This window comes from Chlorocebus sabaeus, chromosome 12 (genome assembly GCF_047675955.1).
Source record: "Chlorocebus sabaeus isolate Y175 chromosome 12, mChlSab1.0.hap1, whole genome shotgun sequence".
Lineage (NCBI taxonomy): Eukaryota > Metazoa > Chordata > Mammalia > Primates > Cercopithecidae > Chlorocebus > Chlorocebus sabaeus.
Window position 1 is genome coordinate 100,344,341 of NC_132915.1, and position 15,534 is coordinate 100,359,874.

At 42.1% G+C, this 15,534-nt stretch overlaps 1 protein-coding gene across 3 annotated transcripts in view; it reads right to left on the bottom strand.

Moving 5' to 3' along the window:
* SCAI (suppressor of cancer cell invasion) overlaps window positions 1-15,534 on the bottom strand; it is a 196,656-nt gene that overhangs the window by 40,636 nt on the left and 140,486 nt on the right. For all 3 annotated transcript variants that reach the window (XR_012094879.1, XM_008006257.3, XM_037994006.2), the window contains 2 exons: window positions 13,876-13,975; window positions 8,342-8,423 (listed from right to left, as the gene is read on the bottom strand). Coding sequence is in view for 2 of the 3 variants with exons in the window: in XM_008006257.3 (XP_008004448.1) it covers window positions 8,342-8,423; window positions 13,876-13,975 (182 nt within the window). In the remaining variant the exon portion in view is untranslated. The remainder of the gene's footprint in view (window positions 1-8,341; window positions 8,424-13,875; window positions 13,976-15,534) is intronic.

A 15,534-nucleotide genomic window follows, 5' to 3' on the forward strand; every position in this document is an offset into this window, starting at 1 on the left:
AAATGATGGAAAATACAGACAGAAGAGAGGTTAAGAAATGTGGAAGACACAGTGTGAATGTCTACTACACATATTTAATCGGAGCTCCAGAAGGTGAGGAGAGAGAGGCTTAGATACCATCAATATGTGAAGAGAAAATGAGAATTTTCCAGCAGTAACAAAAAACTCCAACCTACTACCTCAAGAAGTCCAACAGATTCCAACAGATGAAGCCAAACCTAGATATATCACCATATAACTGCAGGACACCAAAAACAAAAAGAAGGTCTTTCAAAGCAGCAAGAAAGAAATGGAATGAGAGTGAGGCTGATTGGCAGAAGAGCTCTTACATAACTGAATCCTGTTGTGAATGTATTAAGAAACTGATTGCTGTAGACATCAGTCAAATACTTTAGGATGAGGCTGTTTAGGTAAATACTCCTGTTTTGACAAATCTGTAAGTCATTTTCACAGGCAGGGATCCAGCTAGCTCTGCCATAAATACTTCAATGTGCAAAAGGATTTTCTTCTTCCAGGGGAAAAAAGAAAAAGTAGTATTGCCCAAAATGACTGAGGGTGTTTTTTTTTTTTGAGATGGAGTCTCGCTCTGTTGTCTAGGCTGGAGTACAGGGGTGCAATCTTGGCTCACTGACTCCCAAGTTCAAGCGATTCTCCTGCCTCAGTCTCCTGAGTAGCTGCGATTACAGGCATGTGCCACCACACCCGGCTAATTTTTGTATTTTTAGTAGAGATGGGGTTTCACCATGTTGGTCAGGCTGGTCTCGAACTCCTGACCTTGTGATCCACCCGCCTCGGCCTCCCAGAGTGCTGGGATTACATGTGTGAGCCACTGTGCCTGGATGGCTTTTTTTTTTTTTTAAATTTTAAACTCCTACTAAGTACTACATTACCACAGATAAGGCCAATCAACTTGCTTAGTTTACCCCTACTAGCTAAGTCCCAAAATATGGGCCATACTTGTTACACAAATCTTGGTATTTCAGTCACAATATTCCTCTAACATGAGGCTCGGACAAGCCTGAAAAGCTACATTTTTCCTATGTGGGAAAGAGCATGGGCACTGGAATGAGAAAGACTGGTGTTAGAAATATTAGACGAGATCCTGAACCTCAGAGGCAGTTTCCTCAAGTACAAAATAAGGACAATAGCACCCTCATTTCATCATTCAACATGCACTGATTAAGACTCTTTTGGCCAGGTGTGGTGGCTCATACCTGTAATCCCAGCACTTTGGGAGGCCAAGGTGAGTGGATCACTTGAGGTAGGGAATTTCAGACCAGCCTGGCCAATACAGTGAAACCCTGTCTCTACTAAAAACTACAAAAATTAGCCAGGCATGGTGGCACACGCCTGTAGTCCCAGCTACTTGGGAGGTTAAGGCAGGAGAACCACTTGAACCCCGGAGACAGAGGTTGTAGTGAGCCGAGATCATGCCACGGTACTCCAGCCTGGGTAACGGACCAAGACTCCGTCTAAAAAAAAAAAAAGACTCTTTTAAGTGTGAGGCACTGGGTAAGGATACATGTTTCTATAAACACACACACACACACACGCTTCAGGGAAAACATGGCATCATGCTGGTCACTAGACCTTCATATTCCAGGCGGAATAGTGGCATCTTCTCTGGTATATATGACCAGGCCATGAAGGAAGACCTAAAGATACTGGTATTAGGGATTACCCAACTATAAGGTCCAGCTCAGTTGGAACCAGTCCCAGCATTCAGTTGGAACCACCACTCAGAGCTTCTGATCAGTTTGCTAGGCTCCAAACTTAAATATGAGCAAACAAGCGGGGATTATGATACTCTCAGGAAAGTCTCGAATGAGAAAGACAGAGGCAAAAACAAGCAGAAACAAATGAACAAAGAGGAAGCAGATATGAGGCAGGGAAAAATTTTAAATGATCACTGATATTCTCAAAGGAAAGTGAGATATTTCAACCATGATTAAAAAAAAAAAGAACCCAAGATAATTACATATATATGTGCATACGTATGTGTTACATAAACACACATGCATCTATTTCTATATATATGAAAAGAAAATACAGAGACAAATGAAAAATCTCAATAAGAGGTTTAGAAGATAAAGATGAGGGGATTTCCTAAAGAAAAAATGTATTAAGGAGCAAAGGACAGACAAAAAATGAGAGACAACTAGACCAGAATGTCCAATAATGAAAAAAGTTCTTAAAAGACAGAACAGGAAAAAAAAAAAAGCAGAGAGAAAATCAATGGACTAACTCTAGAAAATGAGCAGTTTCCAGACTGAAATAATTCACCAAGTACACGTCAAGCACCATAGTTAAAAGTAAACCCAGACCAGCCAGGCGCAGTGGCTCACGCCTGTAATCCCAGAACTTTGGGAGGCTGAGGCGGGTGAATCACGAGGTCAGGAGTTCAAGACCAGCCTGGTCAAAATGGTGAAACCCCATCTCTACTAAAAAACACAAAATTAGCCAGGTGTGGTAACATATGCCTGTAATCCCAGCTGCTCGGGAGGCTGAGGCAGGAGAATCGCCTGAACTTGGGAGGTGGAGATTGCAGAGTCAAGATCCTGTCACTGCACTCCAGCCTGGGTAACAAGAGCGAAACTCCGTCTTAAAAAAATAAAAAGTAAACTCAAACCAGGACACAATATTGAGAAACTGAAAAATCACTAAGGAGAAAGAGAAGATTCTCTATGTTTCCAGACACTGAAAACGTGTTGCGTAAAAAAAGAAAACAGAATTAGAATGCTTAATGCTTCTTACGAAATACTGGGCTGGGCGCCATGGCTCAGGCTGAGCGTGGTGGCTCACACCTGTAATCCTAGCACTTTGGGAGGCCCAGGCGGGCATTCAAGACCAGCCTGGCCAACATGGTGAAACCCCATCTCTACTAAAAATACAAAAAATTAGCCAGGTGTGGTGGTGTGTACCTGTAATCCCAGCTACTCAGGAGGTTGAGAGAGGAGAATCACTTGAACCTGGGAGGCAGAGGCTGCAGTGAGCCGAGATCACATCACTGCACTCCAGCCTGGGTGACAGAGTGAGACTGCATCTCAAAAAAAAAAAAAAAAAAAAAAAAAAAGGGGCCAGGCACGATGGCTCACACCTGTAATTCCAGCACTTTGGGAGGCCAAGGTGGGTGAATCATCTGAATTCGAGACCAGCCTGATCAACATGGAGAAACCCCGTTTCTACTAAAAATATAAAATTAGCCAGGTGTGGTGGTGTGCACTGTAATCCGAGCTACTCAGGAGGCTAAGGCAGGAGAATGGCCTGAACTTGGGGAGCAGAGGTTGCAGTGGGCCAAGATGGCGCCATTGCACTCCAGCCTGGGCAATAAGAGTGAAACTTCATCTCAAAAAAAGAAAAAAAAGAAATACTGGAAGCTAGGCTGGGAGTGGTAGTTCACGCCTGTAATTCTAGCACTCTGGGAGGCCAAGGCAGGTGGATCACCTGAGGTCAGGAGTTCAAGACCAGCCTGGGCAACACAATGAAACCCCGTCTCTACTGAAAACACAAAAATCAGCCAAGTGTGGTGGCACGTGCTTCTAATCCCAGCTACTTGAGAGGCTGAGGCAGGAGAATCGCTTGAACCTGGGAGGCAGAGGTTGCAGTGAGCTGAATCGCGCCATGGCACTCCAGCCTGGGCGACAGAGTGAGCCTCCCACTAAAACAAAACAAAACAAAAACAATTATCTATCAAAATTATCTATGGTATGGATAAAATGATGGAAGGGGTAGAAATGTGAGTTGGAGACAGAAAGAGGAAAGAGAGCTAAATTTCTCTTTCATAGTGGGAAATCAGTACGTAACACCTAAAACTGAAGAATCAGGAATTATCAATGCCAGTATATTATTTAGAAAAATAGTGGTCAGGGGAGAGAAGGAAGGAAAAAGAAAAATGGTGGTTAAATAACAAAATAGCCAAAAACTATTTAAAGAGTGGCCTCTGGGAAGAGGCAAATAGGGGTTGCAACAAAAAGTGGGAGACTGCTGTTTTTAGTAGCAAATCTGGAGGGATTTTTGAGTGAGTAGTTCTCACCATGGCAGCACAACAGAGCTAGTCTTAATAAATACTGTAGCTGAGACCCACCCCAGGTGAAGTGATCAGAATCACAGGAGGTGGGTGGGGCCCAGGTACAAGTGGTTCGAAAAGGGCTCTGAAGGTTTCTGATGCACAGAAATAGTTGAGAAATACAACTTTAAACTATATGCATGAGTTACTTCATAAACACTAACAGGTGGCCGGGCGCAGTGGCTCACGCCTGTAATCCCAGAACTTTGGGAGGCCGAGGAGGGCAGATCACCTGAGGTCAGGAGTTCGAGACCAGCCTGACCAACATGGGGAAATCCCATCTCTACTAAAAATACAAAATTAACCGGGCATGGTGGCACGTGCCTGTAATCCCAGCTACTTGGGAGGCTGAGGCAGGAGAATCGCTTGAACCCAAGAGGTAGAGGTTTCAGTGAGCAAGATTGCGCCACTGCACTCCAGCCTGGGCGACAGAGTAAGACTCTGTCTCGAAACAAACAAACAAACAAAATACAAAATTACAAAATACAAAATTTGTACTAAAAATACAAAATTAGCCAGGTGTGGTGGTGTGCACCTGTAATCCGAGCTACTCAGGAGGCTAAGGCAGGAGAATGGCCTGAACTTGGGGAGCAGAGATTGCAGTGAGCCAAGATGGCGCCATTGCACTCCAGCCTGGGCAACAAGAGTGAAATTCCATCTCAAAAAAAGAAAAAAAAGAAAGACTGGAAGCTAGGCTGGGAGCGGTGGTTCATGCCTGTAATTCTAGCACTCTGGGAGGCCAAGGCAGGTGGATCACTTGAGGTCAGGAGTTCAAGACCAACCTGGGCAACATAGTGAAACCCCGTCTCTACTGAAAACACAAAAATCAGCCAGGTGTGGTGGCATGTGCTTCTAATCTCAGCTACTTGAGAGGCTGAGGCAGGGTAGGCAAACACACAAAAAACTTGCAAAGTGGTAGCTTAAGACTTTACAATGCTTAATTTCATTTCATCTAATTAATTAACTTCTTAGAGATATGGTGTTGCTCTCTCACTCAGGCTGGAGTGCAGTGGCGCAATCACAGCTCACTGCATCCTTGAACTCCTGGGTTCAAGAGATCCTCCCACCTCAGCTTCCTGAAGTAGCTGGGACTACAGGCTCACAAAAACCTGGCTAATTTTTAAATTTTAAAAATAGATTTGGGGTCTTGCTATCTTGCCCAGCTTTGTCTCAAATTGCTGGTTCAAGGGATCCTCTTGTCTTGGCCTCCCAAAGTGCTGGGATTACAGGTGTGAGCCACAGCACCCAGCCTACAAATGCTTTTGTGGGAAAAATAAATATGAGACACCTTCATATGCTACTAAAGAGAACTACATGCTTAAATTAAATGTAGTAAATAATATTAATTTCTAAAAAGACTAAAATTGGTCTGTGCCATGGTCTGATTTGCCTACTGCATAAGGGGTTCTTTTTTTTTTTTTTGAAATAGAATCTCACTCTGTCTCAAATACTGCAATAGCGCAATCTCGGCTCACTGAAACCCCTATCTCCTGGGTTCAAGCGATTTTCCTGACTCAGCCTCCCAAGTAGCTGGGACTACAGGCACGTGCCACCCCGTCCGGCTAATTTTTTAATTTCCAGTAGAGACGGGATTTCACCATGTTGGCCAGGCTGGTTTTGAACTCCTCACCCCAAGTGATCTGCCCGCCTCAGCCTTCCAAAGTGCTGGCGTCATAGGCGGAAGCCACTGCACACCCAGCCTCCCTTTTCATTTCTGAAGATTGGTATGTTCTGGACCATTTATTTCTTTAGAGGGGTGACACTGCCAGTGCCATCAAAAGCAAACAACAACAAAAGAAAACTTGCTATTATTCCACAGCTGTCCTGTGCATCACAATATTAAAATCTAAAATTAAGCCATGATGCGTTAATTGAGCAAATACATTTCCAATTATACACAATGGTATCTTTAAAAGTCGGCATCCAACATTCATCCTAAATCTAAATAGTCCCCTGGAAACAGTAGGCACATACAATGAATGGTATTCCTGAGAAGTGGTATCCAAGAATGCCCAGTTAAATTGGGAGAAACTAATGGATTGCTAAAGTACTCGCGATGATGCTAGATCACGTTAAACAATACACTGGACCCAGTGCAAAAACACATTCTGTCACATCACCAAACTGCTGCAACAGATTGATTTTTATTGACAAAGACAGAGTACTTCTTTTGAATTCTGTGAAGACACAAAATGCCTGGACTCCTCTGGCTTTATAAGTTTAATTAGGGTAGCCAATAAATCTTTTCATTCAGCAGCCTCCCACGTTCTTCCATTTCCCACAAAAACAAAACACACATACAATTTAAGAAAGTACACTGCTGGCCAGGCACAGTGGAACACACTTGTAATCCCAACACTTTGGGAGACTGAGGCGGGTGGATCACCTGAGGTCAGGAGTTCGAGACCAGCCTGACCAACATGGAGAAACCCTGTCTCTACTGAAAATACAAAAAATTAGCCAGGCATAGTGGTGCAAGCCTGTAATCCCAATTACTTGGAAGGCTGAGGCAGAAGAATCGCTTGAACCTGGGAGGTGGAGGTTACAGTGAGCTGAGATCACTCCATTGTACTCCAGCCTGGGAAACAAGAGCGAAACTCTGTTGAGGGGAGGGGAGGGAAGGGGAGGGGAGGCTGCTAACTTTCCTAAAAATCGAAAGTTGTAATACTAAACAAAATTAGTAGGAGGACAAATGCTGCTGAAAAATGTAGGGTACATTGGAAGCTCTTGGAATAAAGAGTTTAGGTAAAACTAAACATGAAAACTAAATGGAAAACGTATACTTAGCGTCAGCTCTCTTGGCTACCAGACATTTCCATTGGTCTCCTGATAGAAACGTATCAGGAGTTTGCTTCTTTATTTATTTACTTTTGTTTTTTTGAGACGGAGTCTTGCTGTTGACCAGGCTGGAGTGCAGTGGCACAATCTTGGCTCACTGCAAGCTCTGCTTCCCGGGTTCATGCCATTCTCCTGCCTCAGCCCCCCGAGTAGCTGGGACTACAGGCGCCCACCACCACTCCTGGCTAATTTTTTGTATTTTTAGTAGAGACGGGGTTTCACCATGTTAGCCAGGATGGTCTCGATCTCCTGACCTCGTGATCCGCCCGCCTCAGTCTCCCAAAGTACGGGGATTATAGGCGTGAGCCACCATGCCCGGCCAGGAGTTTGCTTCTCCCTCTAACTGCAGTATGAACACCCACAGCAGAAACAGTTTGAGGTGGCAGATCTGTGCACCCAGAATATTTCTGAATACATTTTTCACTAATGAAACATTTTGACCAGATACAAAGGACCTAAAGACTGTGTTTTCCTTTTCCTGCAAATTACTATAGTTTGAATTACAATATCCACCTTTAATGCGTTTCACTGCTGGTATTTTTTTTTTTTTTTTTTAGACAGAGTTTTGTTCTTGTTGCCTAGGCTGGAGAGCAATGGTACGATTTCGGCTCACCACAACCTCCGCCTCCCAGGTTCAAGTGAGTCTCCTGCCTCAGCCTCCCAAGTAGCTGGGATTACAGGCATGAACCACCATGCCCGGCTAATTTTATATTTTTAGTAGAGATGGGGGTTTCTCCATGTTAGTAAAGCTGGTCTCTAACTCCCGATCTCAGGTGATCTGCCCGCCTTGGCCTCCCACAGTGCTGGGATTACAGGCGTGAGCTACTGCACCCGGCTGAACGCTTGCATTCTTTATAGAATCACTGAAAATCATCACTTCAATAGTGAAATATAAAACGAAGGATGTTCAAGGTAGATCCCTGTCACTATTTCAGCATTCAGGACCATCTTTTTTTTGTGATTGTCACAAATTTTCAAAAAATTAAGTGCATGTAAAACAATATGTTAATATTCAAAGACTAAAAGTATGGGCTAGAAGTTTCACTTAAGCTACAGCAGCTCAGCATGAGAAGGGGAAACGTTTGAACACTAGAGAAATTCCCCCTTATAACTCTACCTCTATAAAAGAAAAATTATTCTGGGTTATATAACAAAAATAAACCTCCCACCAGAGATCTTGGAAATCTTGAATTTTTTTTTCCTGCAGAAGGATTTATTATTTTCCACTGAGTGTCCATTCATGCGTTTTCTTCTTGTTTCTATTCATAGCACCAGATCCTGACTAGCATGCACAACCTCAAAAGAAAAGAAACACTAAATACAAACTGTGTAAAATTAAATAAAACAAAGCAAAATAAAAAGGCACACATTAAGAGTGGGTACCCTTGGGTTGGTGCCACAATGTCTACCCTGTGCTATAGCTCTCATGGAACTCACCTTGTATGCAACACTATTAGATGAATCCACAATGATGAACAGGGGCTTCCTGGTGAAAGGATAGAGATCTCCGGGATGAAGGCTGGGAAAATAACAACAATGAAGAACTGTTAAACTGTGTCAGCCACGTCTCAGAAATCTTATTCTTCAGTTTGGTCTGCTCATATCTCCTTTGCATCATAGCACTGAGAGAAAAACAAAGACTAGTTAAGCAAAGGGAAAACAAAAGTATGTATTTACTAGGATAGCCAAGATAGTTTTATCTGAAAAAAAAAAGTTCAGAGACAATCGTTATTTAAGAATATCCAAGCTAAAGAGAAGCCTGCGTATCTAAAAATGACTAAACACAGCATGAAAACCTCAGAAGTTGGCACACAGGTACCTGTTTCATATTTAAAAGTTCCTTTTGAGAGCATCTGGAAAAAAGATGTAATAACAAAACCTGATTTGTATTTCAATGAGTCCTCAAAATCTCTGTTTTAAAGATTTTTAATATTTACAGCTACATCTTAATACCGCAGGTAGTAAGCAGGAAAACCTTTTCACTATCACCACTTTTTTTTTTTTTTTTTTAAGACACCGTCTTGCTCTGTGGCCCAGGCAGCAGTACAGTGGTATGGTGCAATCTCAGCTCACTGCAACCTCCATGTCCCAGGCTCAGGTGATCCTCCCACCTCAGCCTCCTGAGTAGCTGGGACTGCAGGCATGCACCAACACACCCAGCAAATTTTTCTAATTTTAGTAGAGATGGGGTTTCTCCATGTTGCCCAGGTTGGTCTCAAACTCCTGAGCTCAAGCAATCTGCCCACGTCAGTTTCCCAAAGTGCTAGGATTATGGGCATGAGTCACTGCGCCCAGCTACTTTTTACCATATGTTTCCTCTGAACATTTGCATCAAGGGCTTGTTAAACATGCGGGGGCTTGTTAAACATGCAGTTTCACTGGCCCACAGAAGAGCTATTGAACCCAAAGGCTGAAGTCCAGTAACATGCATGTGAGAGCCAATGAGTAAGGTCAGAATTTTGGTGTGCGTGTTCTCTTTCCAACGACTGAGTACACGATGTGCGTATGTGGATAGATACTAAAGTAAGTGTAAATTTATAAATGTTTCACTGAGCAATATCATCAAACGTCACTATATTTCAAATAAAAGTTTTTCTTTTATTGACAAAAATTGTATATATTGAAGGTATACAATGTGATGACTTGTTAACATATACATATATAGTGATTACCATGATCAAATTAATCAACACTTCCATTCCCACAGTTACCGTTTTTGTGTGTGTGGGCGGCAGGAGGCAGGGGAGTGGGCAGAGAGAACACATAACCTTTGCCCTTTCAGAAAATTTCCAGTAAACAATAATTTTTGTTATTGTTGTTGTTGTTGTTTGAGATGAGGTCTCACTTTGTCATTAAGGCTAGAGTGCAGTGGCAAGATCATAGCTCACTGCAGCCTCGATCTCCCAGGCTCCAGTGTTACTCCTGCCTCGGTCTCCCAAGTAGCTGGGACCATGGGCATGCACCTCAACGCCTGACTCATTTTTTAAATTTTTAGTAGAGACAAGATCCTGTTATGTTGCCAAGGCTGGTCTTGAATACCTGAACTCAAGCAATCTTCCCATCTCAGCCTCCCAAAGTGCTGGGATTACAGGAATGAGCCACCACACTTGGTCCAACAACACAGTATTTTAATTTATTATTTATTTATTTTGAGATGGAGTCTTGCTCTGTCGCACAGACTGGAGTGCAGTGGCGTAATCTCGGCTCACCACAACCTCCGCCTCCCGGGTTTAGGCAATTCTCCTGCCTCAGCCTCCCAAGTAGCTGGGATTACAGGTACGTCCCACCACATCCAGCTAATTTTTTGTATTTTTAGTAGAGACGGGATTTCACCATTTTGCCAGGCTGGTCTCAAACTCCTGACCTCAGGTGATCTGCCCACCATGGCCTCCCAAAGTGCTGGGATTACAGGCCTGAGTCACCGCACGCAGCCAATATAGTATTTTTAATTATCATCACCATGCTGTACTTTAAATGTTGTTTAATCTTACAACTCAAGAGGTTGCACCCTTTAACCAACATCTCCCTATTTTCTCCAACCCTTACCTCCTCACAACTACCGCTGCACTCTGCTTCTGAGTGCAGCTCTTTTAGCTCCCACATGTAAGTGATCATGTAGTACAGGTTCAGTGTTCCTAATCTGAAAATCCAAAATGAAGAATGCTCCAAAATCCAAAAGGTTTTGAGAACCAACATGATGCCACAAGTAGAAAATTTCACACCTGACCTCACGATGGATCATAGTCATGCAGGTGCACAACACACAGTTTATCCAGGATCTCAAAGGGAAAAATAAAATTACTTTCAGGCAATGTGCAAGAGGTGTATACGAAACAGAAATGAATTTTATGGGTCCCATCCCTAAGGCACCTTACTATCTATATGCAAATATTCCAAAATCTGGAAAAATCCAAAACCCGAAACACTTCTGGTCCCACACATTTCAGATAAAGGATATTCAATATGTATTAGAAACGAAGTTTTAGACCAGTCCTGTTTTCTTTATAAGCAGATTGTTCTCAGCTAGAGAAATTCTAGAGCAAATAATGGCCCAAGCAACGAAGTTGTTATGCTTAGAAAAAGAACGAACTCTGGGCACAGTGGCTCATGCCTATATTGCCAGCACTTTGGGAGGCCGAAGCAGGCATATCACTTGAGGTCAGGAGTTCAAGACCAGCCTGGCCAACATGGTGAAACCCCATCTCTACTAAAAATACAAAAACAAGCCAAGCATGGTGGCAAGTGCCTGTAATCCCAGCTACTTGGGAGGCTGAGGCAGGAGAATCACTTGAACCTGGAAGGTAGAGGTTGCAGTGAGTCACGATAGTGCCACTGTACTCCAGCCTGGGTGGCAGAGTGAAACTCTGTCTCAAAAAAAAAAAAAAAAAGGAAAAAGAAAGAACTTTTGTAGATGGAATTCTATTTGTTTTTGTACTTTTTGCATTTTTTAAAAAATAATTTTTTAAGTTTTTGTAGAGACAGAGTCTCACTATGTTGCATGGTCTCAAACCCCTGGGTTCAAGTGATTCTTCTATCTCAGCCTCCTAAGATGTTGGGATCACAGGCGTGAGCCACTGGCTCCTGGCCTGAAGTTCTATTTGTAATCACGTAACAACGTTCATTTGTGCTATATTAAACCAACAAAACCTTACATTAAAAAATTCAGGCCTGGGCCGGGCACTGTGGCTGACACCTATAATACTAGCACTTCAGGAGGCTGAGGCAGGTAGATCACGAGGTCAGGAGACTGAGACCATCCTGACTAACACGGTGAAATTCCATCTCTACTAAAAATACAAAAAAATTAGCCGGGCGTGCTGGCAGGCACCTGTAGTCCCAGCTACTCTGGAGGCTGAGGCAGGAGAATGGAGAGAACACAGGAGGCGGAGCTTGCAGTGAGCCAAGATGGAGTCACTGCACTCCAGCCTGGTCAACAGAGCAAGACTCCGTCTCAAAGAAGAAAAAAAAAAATTCAGGCCCAAAAATGGTGGCTCCGGCCTGTAATCCCAGCACTTTGGGAGGCTGAGGATAAGGTCAGGAGTTTGACACCAGATGGGCCAACATTGTGAAGCCTCATCTCTAAGAAAAATAAAAAAATTAGCCAGGTGTGGTGGTGGCCACCTGTAATCCCAGCTACTTGTGAGGCTGAGGCAGGAGAATGGCTTGACTCTGGGAGATGGAGGTTCCAGTGAGCCAAGATCATGCCACTGCACTCTAGCTTGGGCGATAGAGCAAGACTCCATCTCAAAAAAAAAAAAAAAAAAATTCAATACTAGAGGTTGGGAAAGGTAGGGGAAGGGAGGGACAGGGAAGAGATTTGTTAAAGAATAAAAAATTACAGCTAGATAGAAGGATTATGTTCTGGAGTTCTATACCACTGTAGCATGACTATAGCTAATAATGTTATATAGTTTTTATTTTCTTTTGTTTTTTTGGCATGGAGTCTCACTCTGTCACCCAGACTGGAGCACAATCTCAGCTCACTGCAGCCTCGATCTAATGCATTCAAGTGATTCTCCTGCCTCGGCCTCATGAGTAGGTAGGACCACAGGCGCAAGCCACCACACCTGGCTGGTTTTTGTTATAGACAGGATTTCATGTTGGCCCGGCTGGTCTCAAACCCCTGACCTCAAGTGATCCACCCATCTTGGCCTCCCAAAGTGTTGGGATTACAGGCGTGAGCCACCGCTACCAGCCTATATTATAGTTTTAAATAGCTAGAACAAAGATATTAAATGTTCCCAACACAAAAAATGGATGTTTGAGATGATGAGTATGCTAATTACTCTGATCTGATCATGATACATGGTAACTACAGAAACATGATTATGTACCCCAGGAATATTTACAATGATTATTTTTCAATTAAAAAAATACAATTTAAAAAAATGTGGCAGGGTGTGGTGGTTCACGCCTATAATCCCAGCACTTAGGTGGATCACAAGGTCAGGAGTTCAAGACCAGTCTGATTAACATGGTGAAAAATATAAAAATTAGCTGGGCGTGGTGGCCGACACCTGTAATCCCAGCTACTCAGGAGGCTGAGGCAGGAGAATCGCTTGACCCCGGGTGGCAGAGGTTGCAGTGAGCCAGCCAAGATCCTGCCACTGCACACCAGCCTGGGTGACAGAACAAGATTCCATCTCAAAAAAAAAAAAAAAAAAAAAAGTGTGGGCCAAACACAGTGGCTCACACTTGTAATCCTAGTACTTTGGGAGGCTTAAGTGGGAGGATCACTTAAGGCTAGGAAATCAAAACTGACCTGAGTGACAGAGCAAGACTGTCTCTAAAGAAAAAAATTTGTTTAAAAGTTCGTATTCGGCCGGGCGCGGTGGCTCAGCCTGTAATCCCAGCACTTTGGGAGGCCGAAGTGGGCGGATCACGAGGTCAGGAGATCGAGACCATCCTGGCTAACACAGTGAAACCCCATCTCTACTAAAAGTACAAGAAATTAGCTGGGCGTGGTGGCGGGCGCCTGTAGTCCCAGCTACTGAGGAGGCTGAGGCAGGAGAATGGCATGAACCCTGGAGGCAGAGCTGGCAGTGAGCCGAGATCACACCAGCCCGGGTGACAGAGTGAGACTCTGTCTCAAAAAAAAAAAAAAAAAAGTTCGTATTGATTTTACACGTATCATGTCCTGATATATTTATTTATGTATATATATACTGTTTCCAACTAGAATGCAGTTTTGTTCACTGACATATCCCTAGTGACTAAACAGTGTGTAACATACAATAGATACTCAATAAAATATTTATTCAATGAATATCAACCAAAAGTTCTAATTTCCTAGGATAGACAGAGCCTGAATTATTGCTGGAATCCAAATAAGTGTTTCCGGTCTGTCCCAAAATATTAGTCTAAGGAAATCATTCTAGTACTAGAAAAAACTCCCCATTTTACTTAATATTTTTTCTATTTACAGACAGAGGTATGATTTTTATAATAAGAAGAGACACCAGAATACATACCAGTGCATTTCCTTGTGGGACTGATTTCGTTTGTGGATAGCATCTCCATTAATAATATCCCGGTTACTATTAGTAAGTACGCCTCCAAAATCATAAGGACCTATAAAAACAAAGGGAAGAATCCTAGACTTCAGTTGAAGACTAACACTGACCTGATGTTCAAATACAAAGGTACCTGTGAATCTCTCATTGATTCAAGGGAAGACAATTACACAACATTTAAATTCTTTTAAAATTTAAGATTTTAATTTAATGGAGTATTTAAATGACTTCAGTATGTTGTCAGTTTCAACATTTTCAAAAACATTTGATTATTCAGCAGTTCTTCAAACAATATAATGAGAAACAAAACAAGAATCTATGGCATCATTATTCTAAGTAATAAAAGGAATGGAGATCTGGGATGTTCAAAATGACCTTTACATTTCAAGCAAACTTAAAATCTCAGGTTTAACAACATTATTTTAAAAGGAAGTTGGTTGGACATGGTTGCTCATGCCTGTAATCCCAGCACTCTGGGAGGCTGAGGCAGGAGGATTGCACGAGGCCAGGAGTTCCAGACCAGCCTGGGCAATATAGTGAGACCCTGTCTCTACAAAAAAATCTTTAAAATTAGCTGAGCATGGTGGTAGGTGCCCGTATTCCCAGCTACTCAGGAGGCTGAGGCAGGAGGATCACTTGAGCCAGGGAGTTTGAGGCTGCAGTGAGCTATGATCACACCACTGCACTCCAGCCTGGATGACAGAGTGAGACCCTGTCTCAGAAAAAAAAAAAGGAAGTTGCAGTATAAAATAATCTCTTTTTTTTAAGAATGAAATCTTAATCTCATAAGTAAATACAATTTTAAATGAGTCACTAACTGTAAAATTTAGGAAAATATTTGAATAGAATTTGAAAATTCTCATTCACAAAAACTTCACCTTTAAGAATGTATTGCCAGATTTCAGCATGCAAAAAATCCATTATTCTCACTATCGTATCAAGCACTTTAGTTCTGGTTCTGAAGTTAGCCTTTTCCCACTAAATTCATACGAATTAGCTAAACTCCTGTCTAAATGGAACAGCAACTGTGCGATGTTCAGATAATCTCTCTCAAAGGACCTATCAAAGTACGATAACCTATCATACTTTGAAAAAAGTAAAGAAGTCAATATGTGAAGCAGAGACCCAGAAAATTGATTTAACAGTATATGACATAAAGATAATTATAAATAAAAGTACTATCACAAAAAACTAGTTTTTTATGTTACTTTTAATGTTGTATTATATTTCATTTCTTAAAAAAATCACTGCAATGAAAAGACTAAAAGAGGTTTGTTTTGTTTTCATTTTAACATTTTAAGAGAATCTGTAGTCATGCAAGGAAGATGGAAAGGACATGCATTTTATAAAGGAATGCAAATTTCAACAAACAAATGAAGAGGAAAATGTTAAGGAAGTTTTTTTTTTTTTTTTTTTTTTTTGCCCAGGCAAAGATTTAATTATCTTATTTACGTCCAAGTTACTTATCTATTCTGACCAATTTCTGGACTCATATGTTCTGGACAGTTTTAAGTTTTTATTCTGAAACAGCATCCCGATATTCTACAGATTGAATTCATAAAACAAAACAAAGGACAGAAAACAAAATCATGACAAGGGCTTGAACTTTCACAGTTA